The 20,671-nt window shown below is 37.7% G+C and overlaps 1 protein-coding gene across 1 annotated transcript; it reads right to left on the bottom strand.

The window, feature by feature from the left end:
* Positions 1–521: 521 nt before the first annotated feature.
* CCNB1IP1 (cyclin B1 interacting protein 1) lies at positions 522–14,008 on the bottom strand (the record flags this gene model as incomplete). Its single annotated transcript, XM_081108589.1, has 4 exons — positions 13,945–14,008; positions 5,140–5,471; positions 1,765–2,098; positions 522–724 (listed from the first exon to the last, which is right to left on the bottom strand). The coding sequence occupies exons 1-4, from the start codon at positions 13,967–13,969 to the stop codon at positions 522–524; spliced, it is 894 nt and encodes a 297-aa protein (XP_080964715.1). The 5' UTR covers positions 13,970–14,008.
* Between the last annotated feature and the right edge of the window lie 6,663 nt (positions 14,009–20,671).

The raw sequence follows: 20,671 nt of genomic DNA on the forward strand, positions 1-20,671 counted from the left end.
TGTACACCCAAATAATAAACTACAGACATACATTACCATTTCCTGAGAACTAAATCTTCTCATAAATATACTGGAAGATACAGCAAAATATCAATATAAAGGAACATGCATATACATATATGCATAAATACCAAACTCCAAAATGACATGCTGACATATAACACAGGTGCTTTTATACATATGCATAAACATATAGCTCAGTCAGAAACGCCCAGACAGAAACAAATTGTGATCTACAAAGCACCTTATAATATTATAACCTTCCTACTACTGGTAAAAACTCAACAGTTGACAATGAAATTGAGTTTAATAAAATGCTCATGCTTTAAATAATCAAAACAGAAAAAGGAACCAGACTCTAAAGCCACTCCTCATTGCCACTCAATTTCTTAAAAATTGAATATGTGAAGACAACTTCAAAACTTAGTAGCACAGGGAGGTTGGTGACTCCTATCTAGAATAAAGATTATTTGATAAATGAAATCACTAAAAGTGAACAGAGAAACATTTTGTAAAGTGCATTAAATTCTTTTTACTTTAAAGGCCCTGCTAGAGACTTGCTGCTGCTCTAATTCACGACTTGGAGATGCAAAACTAAAAAAGTTGTTGCTGGGTTCAGGTGCTGTGGGAGAACCCATAAAAAATGGTCTGAACTGAAAATCTCCGTCTCCACCACCCTGGTTTTGAACTGGTGTACTGTCCAAAGGAAACTTGGATTTGTTCCCTAGGGGGGAAAGAAGGGGAAAACTTAAGCATCTATTTACTTACAAATTTTTAAAACCAAAAAGACAAAATTCATTCAATAAATATTTTAACAGAACTCAATTCATACAAGACAAATAAAATATAAACCTAATGTTAAATAAAGAAAAGGACCATGATGGTCCCCATCCCTCCCCCCTGACCACAGTATAAATACTGTACCTTCTTCTGTGATGCAATTTCCAATTATAGCCATGACCTCATCACCAAAAGTAATTTGACACAATGAAATACATTTTTAGCCTTGACTGATGTGACTCAGTTGGTTAAAGCATTGCCCTGTTCACCAAAAGTTCATGGATTTGATTCCCGGAGGGCACATACCTACGTTGTGGGTTCAATCCCCAGTTGTCAGGGCACTTATAGGAGGCAACTGATATCTATCTATCTATCTATCTATCTATCTCCTTCCCTCCCTCCCTCTCTAAAAATCAATTTAACAAATAATAATAATTAATTAATTAATTAATGGCAGCTAATATTATTATTATTACTGCAACTAAATAGCTTTTCCTTTAAAGTAGCAATTTGTGAAATTTTATTTTGAAGATATTTACTTTCTGTTCAAATTGAAGCTGTAACTTAAACATAAACTAATATAATAGATAAAGGTAATAGATAAATGATGTACAGAATGAGACATGGATGAAGAATCTAGAGCAGCCGTGGGCAAACTATGGCCTGCGGGCCGGATCCGGCCCGTTTGAAATGAATAAAACTAAAAAAAAAAAAAAGACCGTACCCTTTTATGTAATGATGTTTACTTTGAATTTATATTAGGTCACACAAACACTCCATCCATGCTTTTGTTCCGGCCCTCCGGTCCAGTTTAAGAACCCATTGTGGCCCTTGAGTCAAAAAGTTTGCCCACCCCTGATCTAGAGCCTATCACCATTCTCAGCCTTTGGAGTCTCTACTAACTACTTGGAGCCATGCAGAACACCATGTGAAAAATCACTGATTTAAAGAACAAATATTAGGTAATTATATGTCCTTCCTTACCTAATGGGAAGCCAAAAATACCAGAATTGGAAATCATGGATGGTTCAAAGTTACCTTCCTGATTAGCAATAGTGATGTTTCGTAGCCTAAGGTTATCATAGAGGCCTTGGAGCTTTTGATACTGACGATTCCGCTCCATAAGTTTTTCAGAGATGTCACTGAACTTTTTCTTGTATTCTTCTAGCACTTTCTTCATTGAGGTGACCTCTCCTTTCATAGAGGTCAATTCTACATCCTTGCTCTGTATTTGCTGAGTATATATCTTCTCCATCTGCTTCATATGACCCTCAGCTTTGCTGAATTTGTATTCTTGATAGAGACGCTCCTGATGTACCTGTCCCAAGAGAGGAGAAAAAAAGATTTTTAAGGTAATAAATATAAACTTATATATTGTAAAACTTTACAAATGCAAAAAGAAAAGAAAGATGATTATCCTGGGGTATTATTAACATTTAGAACCATGTTAAGAAGTAATCGGGGTGTACAATAGGATGATTATTATAGAAAGTAATATGTTATGTAACTAAATGCATAAAAAAAATCTGGAGGAATACTATCACACCACTACCATTACACCAACAAAAGAAGTAAGCATTTGTCTAACTTTTACAAATGACATGTAGTCCAAAAATTTTTTGTATGCATGCATATAAACATAACCAATGGACGCAAGACATAGGGGATGGGGGCTGAGGGCATGTACCGGGGGGTAGGGGAGGCTGGGGGAAGGTCAATGGGGGGAAAAAGGAGACATATGTACTACTATTTGTAATACTTTAAACAATAAAATAAAATTTAAAAAATTATATTGGGGTTAGGGGTGGGAGGGGGAGGAAGGGGGAATGATGATGCTTTTTTGTTAAACTAGAAGGAATATACTATATCTACTAATAAAAACTATTATTTATTGAAAAATAAAAAAATTTTAAAAAAGAAATATAATCTGCCCTAGCCTGTTTGACTCAGTGGATAGATCGTTGGCCTGCAGACTGAAGGGTCCCAGGTTTGATTCAGGTCAAGGGCACATGCCTGGGTTGAGGGCTTGATCCCCAGTAGAGGGTGTGTAGGAGGCAGCTGTTCAATGGTTCTCTTTCATCATTGATGTTTCTATCTCTCTCTCCCTCTCCCTTCCTCTCTGAAATCAATAAAAATATGTTTTTTTAAAAAAAAGAAATATAATCCTATGTTTTAAGTAAATCATAGTGCAAAGAACAGATTATAAGATAGCCCCCAATTATTCCTGTCTCTTGGTATTTACTAGTATATTCCCTTCCTTGAGTGTGGATGGGAGACCTGTAACTAAAACACAGAAAAAAATTACAAGATGTCACTTCATGAGAATATAAGATCTGTCTTGTTAGTACACTCTCTCTTGTTGGCTTTGTGAAAGCATGCAGCCATACTGGGAAGGCCAACAAGGCAAGTAACTGAGAGGAGACTCTGAGCAATAGCCAGCAATATACTTAGGTCACAGTGAATCTACTCATAGATTTTATACCTTTCACAAAATTAACTCAAAATGGATCACAGACCTGAATGTAAAATATAAAGTTCCTACAAGATAACATAGGAGAAAATCTAAATGACCTTGGGTTTGGTGGTGACTTTTTACTAGTATATATAACACCAAAGACAAAATGTACAAAAGAATTGATAAGCTAGACTTCATTAAAATTAAAATTTTCTGCTCTGTGAAAGACAATGTCAAGAGAATAAAAGATAAGCCACAGACTAATCTATATATATAAAAGCCTACGTGACTGAAGGACTGAATGACCAAACGACTGGTCAACCGGTTGCTATGATGTGCACTGACCACCAGGGGGCAGATGCTCAATGCAGGAGCTGCCTCCTGGTGGTCAGTGTGCTCCCACAGCCAATCTACCTATACCCAATTGGTAAGTCGAAAGTATGGAGAACCAAGTACCCTCATATACTTCTTAATAGAACACACTGATATAACCTAATTTGAGGGCAATTTAGCCCAGCCAGCGTGGCTCAGTGAGGTCACTGTTTGATTCCCAGTCAGGGTGCATTCCTGGGTTGCGGGCTCAACCCCTGATGTGGGGCCCTGCAGGAGGCAGCCAATCAATGATTCTCTCTCATCATTGATGTTTCCATCTCTCTCTCTCCCTCTGCCTTCCTCTCTGAAATCAATAAAAATATTTTTTAAGCCCTAGCTCATGGACTGAAGATCCCAGGTTAGATTCTGGTCAGGATCATGTACTTCGGTTACTGGCTCTATCTCTGGCCCTGGTTGGGGTGCGTGCAAGAGGCAACCAATTGATGTGTCTCTTTGACATCGATGTTTCTCTCTCTGTCTCCCTTCCCTTCCACTCTCTCTAAAAATCAATGGAAAAATATCCTCTGGTGCCCAGCTGGTGTGGCTCAGTGGTTGAGTGTTGACCTATGAACCATGATTCCCAATAGGGAATGTGCAGGGGGCAGCCAATCAATGATTCTCATCATTGATGTTTCTAGCTCTCTCTCCCTCTCACTACCTCTCTGAAATCAATAAAAATATTTTTTTAAAAAAGAAAAATATCCTTGGGTGAGAATTAACAAACAAAAAAAAATGTGTAAATTGTTTAAATACTGCAATTTAAAAAACACTGAAATTGATTTATCTAGCCCTAACCGGTTTGGCTCAGTGGATAGAGTGTCAGCCTGCGGACTGAATGGTCCCAGGTTCGATTCCGGCCAAGGACATATACCTTGGTTGTGGGCACATCCCCAGTGGGGAGTGTGCAGGAGGCAGCTGATCGATGTTTCTAACTCTCTATCCCTCTCCCTTCCTCTCTGTAAAAAATCAATAAAATACATTTTTTTAAAAGAAATTGATTTATCTATCTTCAGGAATTTAATCTTAGCAAATAATTAAAGACATGAATTTGATATTAATAATGCTCATCAAAGCATTTTTAGTAACTTGGAAATAAATTATGATGCAATGCAATCATTAAAATAATTACATAATGCTTACTTTAAAAATATTTAATAAAATATTCATAATAGGCATAATATATCATCAACTTTAACTGGCCATAAAAACAGTATGTGTGGTATTATCCTTTTTTTGTAAAGACAAAAATATATATTTATATATAAAATACATATTTATACACATAAAAGTAGTAATACACAAAATATCAACAATAATTATCTCTGAGTGATGGAATTATGGTTTTTTAAATTGTTCTTTCTTCTGGATTTTCAACAATAAATACATTAGTTTTAAAGAAAAAAATGTATTAAAAAGAAAGTTTTCCATACATTCAAAAAAAATAAATACAAACACAAGTGAAGGAAAAACATTAGAAACTTCTACATATACCTCAAATCATACTCTCCAAAGAAACTAGCCTAAGCACTAACCTGGTATGTCCAGAAGGCCAGTGCTCGGGAGCTAATGTCCAACACAATCTCTGGTCGAAGTCCTGCCAGTACCATGGCTTTATATTCCTCTGATGGACTGAGTTCTGTACGGACAATATCTAGTTTTCCAGAAAGGGTACTGTTGCAAGCTGGGCAGATAGCTGGCGAACGACTAAACTCACCGCTGCCATGCTGATCACAGAAAATGTGAGAGCAGGCAGTGACCCACGCATAACCAGAGAGCTTGATGCGACACTTTCGATAATTACAGAGCAGCATGTCGTCACACAAAGACATAATATACAGTGAGGTCCCAGATTCTGAAATGAATCCTAATAAGCAGGAAATGAAAAGGTCAAATAAATCAAATTGCAGTGAAAATGAAATAAATAACAAATAAAGAAACCATGTTTTAATCTTATAATAATTTACATTTATGTTTTTGCATTTATTACATTTAACATATTGTGTTGATTTTAATCACTTAACCATATTAATTGTGCTCCTTTGTGCAAACCACTACAAAGGCCTTGAAAAAAATTTAATGGACAAGTTAAGACACAGGTGGTTCCAAATTTTAGTAAAATAAAAAATAGTATGTACCTGGGGGAAAAGTTTACAAAGTACAAATAAAAAATTAAATTAGTGCTTATTGTCATTCCTTAACACATACACAAAAATCCCAATTTATTACCCATTCTTAGTTTGCTAGGATATTTCAGTATTACTTCTCACACTCGGTAGGCAGGAAAGTCCAGGAACTGCCTTTGGCCATCCTTTAGTGCAAAGTGCTCTGAGGTTTTTCATATTCGCTGATTTCTCAGGTTCTTCACCTACAGAGTCGTAGTGACCTGATACTATTAAATGGAAACTAACCTCATCCACCCAAGTGATGGACCATTGTGAAGCACGAAAAACTGCGTAAATGCAGGTATGTTTATCATGAGATCAACATTCGCCGGTTATAAATACTATTCCATGCTACGCTTCCATTTAAAACATCTGTAAAACTAAATATACTCTTAAGTTACTTTTCAATATAGTGTTCACTCTTATTGGAATTTTACTAACCCGCACAGGGCAGCAATCTTCTGGATACACTAAAATAAGTCATAAACTGTAAAAACAAAAATAATAATAATAATAATAATAATAATCCAATCAGACGCCAAGAAAAAATGTTCACATTTCTCCAGTGACAAATACTGTCAAGAATGCTGCACTGCGCCGAAACCAGTTTGGCTCAGTGGATAGAGCGTCGGCCTGCGGACTGTAAGGTCCCAGGTTCGATTCCGGTCAGGGGCATGTACCTGGGTTGCGGGCACATCCCCAGTAGGAGATGTGCAAGAAGCAGCTGATCGATGTTTCTCTCTCATGGATGTTTCTAGCTCTCTATCTCTCTCCCTTCCTCTCTGTAAAAAATCAATAAAATATATTTAAAAAAAAAAAAAAAAAGAATGCTGCATTGGGCCCTGCCGGTTTGGCTCAGTGGTTAGGGCGTGGTTTCTCCCGCACCCCCCACCCCCCCCACACACACCCCGAAGGGTCCGGGTGGGATTCTGGCCAAGGGCTCGTGCCTCGGTTGCAGGCTCCATCCCGCCCCAGTGTGGGGCGTGGGGGGGGCAGCCCATCTCTCTCACACCGATGTCTCTCTGTCTCTCGCCTCCCTTCCAGTCTCTCTAATAATCAATGGACAAATATTAACAACAACACATGGCATTGGTCACAGGGTGGACAAGGACACTGACACTTTGCCCTCAGCGTGAGTCTCCACAGGTGTACGGCAGGTCAGGCTGCCGGGTTAGGAGGCCTGTCTTCCCTCCGCAGGGTAATGGGCAGCGGGGAAGCAGAAGAGCTGGGAACAGTCTCGAAGCCGAGACCGTTCTGGAAGAGCGGGAGGCACAGATAGTACCAGCTTCTCCACGAGATATGGAAAGAGCCAATTTAGCGAGCTGGCCAGTGTTCAAGGGCCAACTTTTTGAGATTTGGATTCACAGAAACATCACTCAGAAATTCTCGGCCGACTTTCCGCGCTGGACACAGAAAATAATTCTAATGACATACCTAAGCTGAGGCGACACAAGAAGAGAAAAAAGCGCGGGAAAACGCGGTTCTCTCCACCATGCCAGCACACGAAAGCATTCGTTGCGCGCGTCGCCACTACAGCCGAGAGCGCATGCGCAGAGTCGCCCAGAGCGCATGCGCAGAGTCGCCCCCGGAGCCTGCCGGGAATTCCAGCCGCTCAGGATGCTGGGACCTGCCCGCTGTGACACCGACTTGGGCCACGCACCCACTAGGCATGCCTGTCTCACGCGCTGTGAGGACGCAATTCCCACTCAGCCTGGTCTAGGTTTCCGACTTGGGAGCCCTACTGTCGTCGAGTGTCCTTTAGTGCCCTCGACCAGCCCCGAGTCCCATCCTGGGCTAACATTTGATGCCAGGCTCCTGAGGGTAAGAGCAGGGGGGCGCCAGTTGAGGAGCACAGGGCCGCCTCTGAGTAGGTGTTTATCCAGGGAAAATATGGGGGTGCCCACTGGGCAGCACAGGCTTTCTTAGTTTCAGAAAAAATTACCCCAAATTGTGATACCTAAAACTGGACAGCTATCACTTACGCATTGAGGTAGATTCTGCCATTTTATTTTTTGTCCATCTTGAAATAGACGTATTTCCAGCTTTTACACATCCTCTATATCCGGTAGACTTAAATAGAATTTTCCTTGGTTGAGAGTCCACATTATGCACATTCATTGCACCGCTTGAAATGAAGCAATAGGATCAGGCGCCACAGGTGTTTTTGAGGTGACCTGCCCGTGTACTCTCCTGGATCTGCGTGTGGTTTTTAAAAAGTGTATACCCGTTGGGCCCTAATGTTTTTACCTGGCAACTTTCTTTTTTCTGCTATGATTTTTTGCTCAATGCGTGTATTAGAATTCCTATTAGAAGTTAAGCTGGGGAGGGCTTGAGGGGTCCCCCTTATATAAGCCTTAACACTGTCTTTTGTAGCCACCTTCCCAGGTGATGTGGCTCCACTGTGAATCTGTGACACACAATCCAATGAATCAGCAACAAAATGGACACCAAGTCCTGCAAACCCTTCACGGGTTGTGAATGTTACTAAATCTCCTTCGGACAAAAACCCATCCTAATAAAACAACTTCCCACTAGTTTTTTGTTTTATTTTTTTGCAACTTGTTCACAGTAACTGGAAAGGCTTATCTTGGCCTTTGTATGCATTTCAATGTCTATCTTCTGAGAATTTACAGAGATAATTCTAGTGGTACAAATTGGATGGAAAAAATAAATGTAGCCCTTAACTTCTATTTTGGCAACCTGAGCCTTTTGTGCATTTTCTGGATTTGACTATGCCAAATGTAGAAATAAATACAAAAGGATACAGTGTCTTTTAAAGTTATAAAACATAAAGCAATCAAATTCCACCAGCACAAGTACCTAACGTTGTAATCCTAGCCATTACCTTTGTTCTGCAATATCCCTTCCTACTTCATTGAGATCCCAGATTTCCCAAACCTAGTGTCCCCCACACCATTGTTTCCAACTTCCAACCCATTTGGCTAAAAGCCTGTGTGAGTTACTATATTATCTCTCAGTGTATATAGTATGGGAGCTACAAAAAGTCTTAATATCACAGAAGTCTGGAACACTAAGAACTAAACTGGTTCTTGGTAATATTGTCCTGTTCTCATAGCGTAAATTCTTCCCTGGATTATTTCTAGGATGCTCTGGAGATGAGACCACTGAAATCAAAGCAGAGATACAGAGACCCATTCACCAAAGTTTTGTAAATATTTTTTATTATTAAACATCAAGCATATAAAAATATATGAATAACCACTTTTCTCACATTTGCTATTTAAATGAACACATTATATACAATTTTCGGCACACCTATATACATCTCAATCCCATTTTCTTCATACCTCTCCAGAGGTAAAACCCGATTTTGGTGTTTATCATTCTCATACGTGTTTTTAGTATGCGTACACATTAGTCTTTGTTCATGATCTAAAATGACTATCTTATAGCACATATCACTAGGCCATTTTAACTCGTTTTTGAAATGTAGTCAATACACAGTTTGTATTAACAGCTAAATATACACATATACCACCATTTATCCATTTTCTAATGGACATAGGTTCCTAAGTTTTACAATAAAAAACAATACTGAAATGAACTTATAGTACATGTCTTCTTGAGTATACAGGCCAAGAATTCCTATAGAATGTAATACCCAAAGACAGGGTTAGTGTATAAGCATTTTCAAGAAATCTAGTTGTTGCCCTAACCGGTTTGGCTCAGTGGCTAGAGCGTTGGCCTGCAGACTGAAGGTTCGATTCCAGTCAAGGGCATGTACCTTGGTTGCGGGCACATCCCCAGTGTGGGGTGTGCAGGAGCCAGCTGATCTATGTTTCTCTCTTTGATGTTTCTAACTCTTCCTTCCTCTCTGTAAAAACATCAAATATATATATATTTAAAAGAAATCTAGTTGTTGCCAAACCATTCTCCAAAATATAAATTTCTTTGCCATCAGCGAAGATGAGATCCTATTGTTCCAGACCCATCAACTTGTGAAAGTGTCAGGTTTTTTGTTTCAACATTGGCCGATCTGATGGCAGTGAAATGGTATCTCAATGTTTTAATTTGTAACTCTTTACTAGTGAGATTAAACATCTTTTCAAGGTCCTCATCTGTGACTTGCCCACTCATATTATTTGATCATTTTCTTGATTTATATGGAATCTTTTGTCAGTTACATGGCACGCAAACATAAGTTTGAATTTTACTATACACAAATCAGTCATTCCTTTTGTACTTTTATTTATCCCAATGTTATATTCTTTGCTTTTCTATAATTTTAAAGTTTGAACTTTATTCCATTTTTCCTAACATAGGAGTCTGGATAAAATGGCAGCACTATTTGTGCTTATATATAACTTATACCATTTAATCACAGGTTACTTTCACCTTTCAAAAATGCTAGTTACCATGAAGTTTGATTTTGAATAGATATTCTAAGTACCTGTCAGCTATATTATCATAGTACTTTTCCCTCATTATCATTGAATATTACACTGTTAGCATCATCCATTCTAAAGAACAGGCTTCATATTCCAACAGGTTATTATAGTTGCATGTGTGATTCTGGTATAAGTATGAGTATTAAATTATATTCCAAACCAGAGTGAAGTATAGCAGAATTCCAATATTTGGATGTGTATTTTACACACTTTGCATGTACTTTACATTCTCATGGATATAAGTACAGTATATGGGGCAAAAAATTCCCTGTACTATAATTTAGCCAGAACAACTGAGAATATTTCAATATATACATATATATATATATATATATATATATATATATATATATATGGCTAATATGCAAAGTGTCCCCTCAGTAGTTCAACCAGGATTCGATTGCTCGCTATGATGTACGCTGGCCATCAGGGGGTGGCACGGAATGAAGGAAGGCCCCGATGGGCCCTAATCAATGGCCAGGCCTAGGGACCCTACCCATGCTCGAATTTCATGCACCGGGCCTCTATTTAAATATAAAGCAGAAATAATGCCTTAAAAAAAAAAAACCAAAACACTTTATTTTTTCCCATCATCATTTATCCTCTCTATGCCCTCTTCCACCTCTTCCCCCCTTAAATTAATGACTTTTTAACCATTCTTGACTGGTATGTGCAATTTAAACCAAAGATAAATATCTAATAAGGCTATAAAATGTTAATAAAAGATTGCCCATTAAATATCAGTAAGCTTTTGCATATCTATTCCTCACATATATAGTTTTCACAACCATTCTTTATTGCCTCTTAAAGGATCAAACATCATAATCAGATATTAAGTTTTAGGTTCTAGCTGGGTTAGAGGGTCATTCTCATATGCCAAGGTTATGGGTTTGATACCCAGTCAAGGCACATACAGGAATCAACCAATGAGTGCATATGTAAGTGGAAGAGCAAATCGATGTTTCTCTTTCTCCCCTTTCTCCCTCTCTAAAAATCAGTAAGTGCCCTAGCCAGTTTGGCTCAGTGGATAGAGCGTTGGCTTTCGAACTTAAGGGTCCCAGGTTCAGTTCCAGCCAGGAGCACATGCCCAGGTTGTGGGCTCAATCCCCAGTAGGGGGTGTGCAGGAGGCAGCCAATCAATGATTCTCTCTCAAGATTGATGTTTCTATCTCTCTCTCCCTCTCCTTTCCTCTCTGAAATAAATAAAAATATAAAATAAATAAAAATCAATAAGTAATTTTTATTTCAAAAAAAAGATTTTTAAGTAGACTCACTAGTACCCAGAGAGTTTAATGCACCTATATATACAGTTTACATTAGAGTCAAAATTAATTCCCAGTTTTTCTATTTAAATGTCTTGCTGAAATCCCATTAAAATGGTTGCCATTTTCCAGGCATTAAAAAATAATAAAATTAATGGAAATTGATTCACTTCAAAATTATTTTTTGAGTATTTATTATAGACCAGGTGTTAAGGATAGGGAAGTTATCCTGCTTTCATGAAGTTTACAATCTAGCAAAGAATTTAAGGATGATAAAATAAATATTTTACTCTTTCCTTTGTTTGCTGCCTCATGTTTTTCAAGTTGATTCTATAAGCCATTTTTGGTGAGAAAAGTCAGCTTCCATCTACGCCTTCATACTGCAAAAGAAAAAAAAGTTTTTACTATTGCCCTGAATAGGGAACAATCACTCAGTAGAAAACTGAGTGAACCATTTAAAAATGCATGACTTCAGAATAGTCTGTTTCAGCAATTTACTAGAGCTCTTTCTCATATAGCCCAGATCAGTGTCATTCAAATACTATTACAATTAAAGATTTCTCTGTAGATTATATCCTCATGTTTTAAAATTAATTTTTTTTTATTAATCACAGGTAAATTTTTTTAATCCAACATTACCACCTGGCTTATAATTGTTTGACTCCGCAAAAATCAGAAGGCACTAATGGACAGCCAACACATCCCATGGTGCTCTGAGTGAAGACAAGTCAGCTTAGATATATGATGGACTAAAATCCCACTACTTAAGGCTACAAGCAGTGAGAGGAACAGCCATCAGAGTTTATCTCCAATCATCTTAACGGTCTAAGACAGCGGTTCTCAACCTGTGGGTCGCGACCCCTTTGGGGGTCAAACGACCCTTTCATGGGGGTCGCCTAAGACCATTGGAAAACACCTATATAATTACATATTGTTTTTGTACTTAATCACTATGCTTTAATTATATTCAATTTGTAACAATGAAAATACATCCTGCATATCAGATATTTACATTACAATTCATAACAGTAGCAAAATTACAGTTATGAAGTAGCAATGAAAATAATTTTATGGTTGGGCGTCACCACAACATGAGGAACTGTATTAAAGGGTCATGGCATTAGGAAGGTTGAGAACCACTGGTCTAAGAAGTATTTATTAAAAACATCAAGTGACTCTTATAGGAATCACTACATCTAAATTTTTATGGTCAGCCAAGAACTCAAAGAACCATTAAATATCAATTAGTCCAGCTAGAGAGACAAAATGAGGAACTCGATGATAAATAAATTAGTGGCAAAAACAACTAAAGAAAATGTTACTGGAACAATTATATAGGAATACACAGATTTTGACTCTAATTCTAGAATTAAAGTAGGCTTTAGGGTAAAAGATAATGAGGGATAGGCTAATTGGAAGATACAGATAAGCAGTGAACAAAGAATTTCCAACAACCTCTTATGCAGATACTAGGAACCCAGTGCACAAATTCATGCACCTTGAAAGGAACTGTGGGCTGTGAGGCTGCAGTGGGCACAGGGGTGGGCCTTGGCCCATCCTCTGCACTCCCACCCAGCCCCACTCACTGTGGCCCCCAGTCTCCTGTCTGCCAGCAGCCCAGCTCCCACCGCCGCCCTCCCATGTGGCGCTGATGGCGCCAGCCCCACTCGCACCTGCTGATGGTCAGCACACATCATAGCAACCAGTTGTTCTGTTACAAAAGACTGGAGAAGAACCAAGAAACGCTTAGAGAGATGGAGTTACACTTTATTATTATTATGTGCAGGCCGAGAGAAAACTATATTTTAAATTCTGGGCCCCAACATGAAGGATGTTTCCCTATTTATATCTTTATACCTTCTTTGTCTCCCAAATATGGGGTTTTCTGGTCCCCTCTGCAAGTTCTTAAAGAGCCCTATGTGCTGGGGCTTTGGGACCTCAACCAAAGGTCTGGCCTGGTGCCAGCACTGATAACTTCATCTGGGAAAGGTTTATGGCCTCTCTGGAATGGGAGTAGTTTCTACTAATATTTGCATATTAGTGTTTTATATATATTGATAAGAAATTGCCAGGTAATGCAAAGTCTAAGATAAGATAAATGTACACATGGGCATTGATAAAATATCTAGCATCTACTGAGCATTTACCATATGCTTAACAATATTCTAAGCCCCACACTTATTATCTAATCTTCAAAGTCAAGCACTATTCCTTTGAGTCAGATACTAGGAATATCTTCTTCTACGATATAAAGACACACACTGAGATATTAAGAAATTTGCCAAGGTTACATAGCTGGTTAAGTGATAGAGGAAGGGTTTGAACCTAGTCTGACTCCAGAACCCATATATAACTACTATACTATGCCACCTCTCAACATCTTTAATTGACTTTTTTAAAAAATTAAACTTGTAGCACCTTATAAGAACTAGCCGTGTCACAATGCTGAATTTTCAAAGATTCACATGTATGTCAAAGCTTCTCAATTTCAGCATAATCCTTACCATAAAAGGAAAATGTTGTCATCATCTATTGCATATCCAGGACTCATAGCATCCAAGTTTCAAGGCTGGGAAAGAAGTTTCTATAAAGAAACTCAGATCTAGTTTTGGTCTCCTGAAATTTTATTTCTGCAAAAGACATAGCCAAAAGCTAAAACAGTACTGTAAGAGCTGATGTTAGTTTGAATTATTTGTAGTTCCTATTTTTCACCCTTATGTGAACCCCCCTTTCTTTGCTGAAACATGCAGGTACAGGTAAAAAATACAAGCCTGTCTTATATAGGTTGCTTAAATGTAACTTTTAAAATTATATAGCACATAAATATAATGAAATCAGAAAATACAGGTTAACAAGATCACCCATAGAACCCAATTCTAGAGACAATAACGCCTAGTATTTGAATATATCCTTTCAGATGATTTCTCAGTAAGTACATACAAATGTTTTAAGCAGAAAAGGATTATTTGTATGGCTCTGTAACTTGTTTTTTACTTAATGTATTATAAATACCCTTTCATTTCAACAAAGGTAAACCTGTACCATAACTTTTAAGTGACTGTATAGTGTTGCATTATATGATTTTGACAAAATTGATTTAACCAACACATGGATTCTCTTAATCTTACAGACTACTGAAATAGTGATTAGTTAAAAACTGCTAAGTGGTTGATGGAATTATACCAGTTATCAGTGCTTTTTCTCTACTGTTTGAATTTTTAGATTAAAAATTCTTTTTTTAAGGTTTTTTTTTAAATTGATATTTTACAGAGAGAGGGAAGGAGAGGAAGAGAGAGAAACATCAATGTGAGAGGGAAACACTGATGGGCTGCTCCTGTACACCCCACACCTGGAATCCAGAGACCTGGACATGTGCCCTGACCAGAATCAAATGGACAACCTTTCAGTGCAGGGGATGACATCCAACCAACTAATGAAAAATTCTTGATCTTATTTCTCTCTATCTCAGATTTTTTTTTGGTCAAGAGATCATAGCACAATGAAGTATTGTAATATCAAATTCATAAAGATTTAGGAATTACTTGGGATCATGGGATAGATCCCAGTAAGTATCCCAAGAAGCAGAATTCAATTCCAGGTGTTTGCCCTAGCTTTAGTCTGCTCAGAGCATGTGTTTAATCAGGATAATCAGCTGAAACACGGACTTAACATGCATTTCATCATGGCAAACTGTAAATGACTGGTGAAGGGAAAACCAACACCAGCTCCTTGTCCCCAAAGCGGGAAAACATTGTTGAGGTTAGAACTAAGGCCTTTTCAACTATCACATTTCAGCCACTAAGAACACTGAGCCCCAAAACTTGCTGGGTGATTGGAAATCCAAACGAGCTAAAAATGAAGATTTTTCTTTCACACTTACCTCTGATGTCAGATGAATCCAGCTTCTAACTAGGATGAAGTTGAACTATAGGATCTATCAACTATCTAGCATCATCTCTGGAAAATTAAAAAAAGACACAGAGGTTACAAATACAAGACTTGAATGTACACCAGCCTATTCCACACCAAATCACACCCATACAGCACCAAAGAAAATTACATCAAGGAAAACTGCTCATTCTTTTACTTAACTCTCCATTCACTATTATAAATTGATCCATCTATTTGCAGGATGTCATCAAATGCTCAAAGTTTGGGTAAAACTATAAGATAAGTCTAACCATCCTCTGAAAGGTTATAATAGCCAACAGTCTCTCAATAAGTAAACAGGTATGCAAAACAAGAGCCGTGTGCTGGCTGAGAGCTTGGCAGCCATGGGAACAAATGCAGGGAGATGAAGTAAAAATGGCATGGGTTACTGTCAGCTTCTCAACCCTGTGGGTGTGTGACTGCAGAACACATGTAGCCAGTCATTACATTTACAAAACTCCCTTTAAAAAAATGTTTTAAAGGAAGGAAAGCTAAGATTCAGGTAAATGAGAAGGTAATCCAAAATAGTTTTCCAAATCATGTTTCAATTTCATTTCAGCCAATATAGATTATATTTAGCCGTTACTATTAGTAAACTTTTTATCACAATAAACCTTCCCTTGACAAAGCAAAATTGAATTCCCATCACTTGAAGCCCATGTTGGCCACAAGATGGCAATATAAGAAACTCATTTCCTCTTCCAGAGCTTGACTGTAATCTGAATTTTCAGGTGAAGCATACTAGACAGTAAGTTCATGGCTGCAGGCAACTTTCAGACTATTCCCTATTCTTCACCTCATTTACTAACTAGAAAATTTTTTCTCTTACATTTAATTATTTAAAACTTATTAACTAAAAATATTACAAGTATATTTTTCCATGTTCCTTTTCATGCAGCAATGTAAAGATTTAAAACTTCATAACCTCAAGACAATCTAATTGGAGAGATAAGATTCATGAAAATTAATGTTCATGGTAAGTAGCAACTAAGTGGTAGAGACAATAAGTAATGTAAAGAATCATTGGGCAAGGAACGCTTCGTGAAGAAAATGGTAGGTCTTGAATGAGCCTCAAAATTGCACTTAAAGCAATACTGTATTGTGTGTTTGAGAGTTGCTGAGAGTAGTTCTCCATCACAAGAAAAAAATTATTTAACTGGGGGTAGTGATGGATCTTAACCAGATTTACCATGATGATCATTTTATTTTGCACTACAAATATCAAGTCATGCTGTACACTGGAAACTAATGTTATATTACTTATATCTCAATTTTTAAAAACTGCACTGTCCAGTATGTTATACCACACAGCCATGCAAATTAAAATTAAGTTAAAAGACAAAGTTCTTCCGTCACTTTTTAATTGCTTAATATCCACATTTGGCTAATGGTTACCATATTGGACATTACAAATATAAAAACATTTCTGTCACAGAAAGTTCTGTTGAACAGTGGTGCCTTGAAGGATAGGTCTGACTAAAGTAAGCTGATAAAACTATAGAAACCATATTATCCAAACTTTATAAAAACCTCTTATTTATAAGAAAATTTTAGGCTCAGAGAAGTTTAATAAATTTCCTAACATCACCTAGCTATTAAGAGCTAGGATTTAAATGCAGTTCTGTCAAAACTCCCTATTTTCACTTCAACATGAAATAAGCAGAGCTACAGAAGATGGTTTGCTTTAGAATGTAATGAGATATAATCAAAGTGTTATTTTACTCCTTTGCTGTCCTATAGTTAAAGACTTTATAATTATGTAAAATGTTTTCAGAACTGCAGCATTTGAGATTAGCTAAGGGAATGTAGTCAGAAAGCAAGACATAAAGTCAGAGGTTTCCATAGGTTTAATGTCCACCTCAAAACTCCATGATCCAAATACATCTTACAGGAGAATAATTATAGATTTAAAGGTGCAACTTCTCTATTTGTCTCATCTCACAAAATCCTGAGTGCAAAGGGCCTGGTCTTTGGTCTTACGACATAGCACAAAACCTACAACATAAATCCTAATGTCAAATGTGATGCCTTTCCCAAATTCCAGTCATGCTTCAGCAAGTGTCATTCTACCACATGAAGGCCACTTCACATTTACCGAGTATTTACTTAGTATAAAGTAAATATTTTGTAAATACCCCATAAACAATCTATGACCCACTCACTTTGTTCCCTGTAAGAAGTGTTTCAAAGTACTGGAGCTCATGGCCAAAGGGTTCATTTTATATATGTGAACATATATAAAAATTGTTAATAATCAACTGATGCTTCTGTGTTAACTATACTGCCACTCAATTTTACTCAGTGCCTACTGTGTGTCTAGCAATTTGGAATACTACAGCAACTCACAAAACCTCCTATCTTTTGAGGGGTTGTTTTCTTTAAGTAATCTTTGTTTCTGTATTATTAATGAGAGAGAGAGAGAAAGAGAGAGAGAGAGAGAAAGAGAAAGGAAGAGAGAGCAAGTAACATTGATTGACTGTCTCTCACCCCGACTCGGGATGAGTTAGAAAACCTGGGCATGTGCCCTGGCTGGGAAGCCAACTAGAAACCTTTTGGTGCACAGGCTGATGCTCAACCAACCAGCCAGGGCCCTCCTATCTTTTTTTGATAGAAAAGACACATATACGTGTGACAGAGAGCACTGAGAGTTGAAGTACCTACCCTTTATGGTCCTACCAGCCTATAACCATTCCTGCTGAGAATGTCCAAATGCAAGTCCACTCGTTTAGGGGGTCTGCAGCAGATGTAACAGAGGCTTTCAAATAACACTTCTGGGCTAGCACACAGGGTGCTGAAGACCCAGGTCTTTCTTCTTCAGTGGATCCCATCTTTAGCCTGAAGCAAAGGAAAATAAATTGGTTGCTTGGCATAGTTCTCTTTTAGAGCTAGCTCTACAGGGCACTACTCTCAGAACAGACTCCCAAGTGTTTTTTGTTTTTAAATATATTTTTATTGATTTCAGAAAGGAAGGGAGAGGGAGAGATATAAACATCAGCGATGAGAATCACCAATTGGCTGCCTCCTGCACATCATTACTGGAGTTTGAGCCTGCAACCCTGGCATGTGCCTCTACCAGCAATCAAACCGTGACCTCCTGGTTCATAGTTCAGTGCTCAACCACTGAGCCATGCTAGCTGGGCAGACTGTTTTGTTCCCCATGCACTGTCAGCTAATTTAGCCAAGAACAGTGATTGTTATAACCTCTCAGTGCAGGAGGTAGGCACTCAGAGCATATATGAAATAACAGTGGTGAGGTCAGAAACATCACTGATCATGCAGTTTATTCCAAGAGACCACCATTTCACCCAGTCCCATTGCTGGTGGAACAAATGAAAATATAGGACCGAGGGCTTTGGGTCAAAACAGCAAACAGGAATAATCTGAAATCAGGATGCAAGTGGAAGTAAAGACCTTCTACCCTGTTAACTTGATATTTTATTTCATACTTTGCCTATCTTGAATATATAAAGCACTTTTCAGATATTACCTTTTTGCAAGTACTATGTCAGCTCCATTTTATAAGTAATGCAAGCAAGGTTAGAGACTAAATGATAGGCAACTTAGCCTAATAGTTGAGATAATGGATGTAAGTTGGACAGGACTGAATTTGAATCTTGGGTCCCCTACATATTTTCTGTGACCTTGTAGAAATTATGCAATTTCCCTAAGCCTCAGATTCCCCTCCCCTTTATTTCTTTTTTAAATATATTTTTGATTTCAAAGAAGGGAGGGGGAGGGAGAGACAGAGAGATCAATGATGAGAGAGAATCATCAATCAGCTGCCTCCTGCATATCCCCTACAGGAAATAGAGCGCACAACCCGGGGCATGTGCTCTGACCAGGAATCGAACCATGACCTCCTGGTTCATAGGTCGATGCTCAACTAAGCCACATCGACCAGGCCTCAGATTCCCTTTCTGTACAATGAGGACAAATACCACCTACCTCTTGTAACTGTTGTAAAGAATGAGGCAAAATATAAAATATTTTAATGTTTAATATGTTGTTTCTATAAAGTATCCAAACTCAACCACCTTAATGAATAGAAATGCAGGTATTCTGCCTAAAAATTTCACTTTTCATAACAATCTTGAAGCTAAGAAAGTCACTGATACGCTCATAAGGTCCCTTCCAAATCCAAGATTTGGCATATTTTAAGAAAAACTTTACTTCTTCCTTTCCCTCATTTCCTACTTAACAGTGAAGATTCCAGTGTAGTCTATATAAAATTACTGAACAAAAGCATACTTCCACCGGAAATAAACTAATTTCTCTCCCAATCAGCAAAGCCTGACTGGAAAAGTAGATGTTTCACAAGACATGATCTTAGCCTTCTCTCAAGACTTTAAAAATGTACTCACATTAAAACCACCAGTATGGTGTTGCTTTTTTAAAAAAATATATTTTTATTGATTTCAGAGAGGGAGAGGGAGAGAGCTAGAAACATCAATGATGAAAGAGAACCATTGATTGGCTGCCTCCTGCATGCCCCCTACTGGGAATCAAGCCCACAACCTGGGCATGTGCCCTTGGCTAGAATCAAACCTGGGACCCTTCAATCCCCAGGCCAATGCTCTATCCACTGATCCAAACCAGCTAGGGCTGGTGTTGCTTTTAATAGAAAACTCTTTATTGCTCAATCAAGATATTTATGGTGTTGGTTTCTAGTCATCGCTATGTGCACAAAATAAATATAACTAACAGAAAGCATGCATAGAAAGTCCTTATAAACAAGTATAAAGCAAAACCGAACTGAAATGTTGGATGTGACAACTGAGTTATGTATAAGGCTATTCAATTTGGAGGAAATAACATTGAAAGCTACTTAAATGTCCAATTATAAAAGATTAAATAAATGATGGTTATGCACATACATTCGATTACTATGTAACCATAATAAAGAATGCAGTCACTCTATATTTAGTCATTTGGAAATCTTAAGTTGAAAAAGTAAGGTACATGATAGTGTATGCATATAGAAGAGGGGAGGGAAAGTACATATATCTGCATAAAATATCTCAGGAAGAATACACAAGAAACTGCTAACACTGTTATTGGGGAGGGGAATAAACTGGCTTAGGACTGCATTGTATATACTTTGATCCTTTTGAATTTTGAACCATGTAAATGTATTACCTATTCAAAAAATAACATTAATTTAACAATGCTTGAGAATTATTAAAATTCCATAGAGGTGTCTTTCTTACACCTTTTGCCTGTAAGGATAACAAGCACATACAATTTATTCAAACTAATGTATATTAAAGAGAAAAATGGGAATCGGGTGAAATTATACTCAAA

Source organism: Myotis nattereri (assembly GCF_964212035.1).
Source record: "Myotis nattereri genome assembly, chromosome: 1".
Taxonomy (NCBI): domain Eukaryota; kingdom Metazoa; phylum Chordata; class Mammalia; order Chiroptera; family Vespertilionidae; genus Myotis; species Myotis nattereri.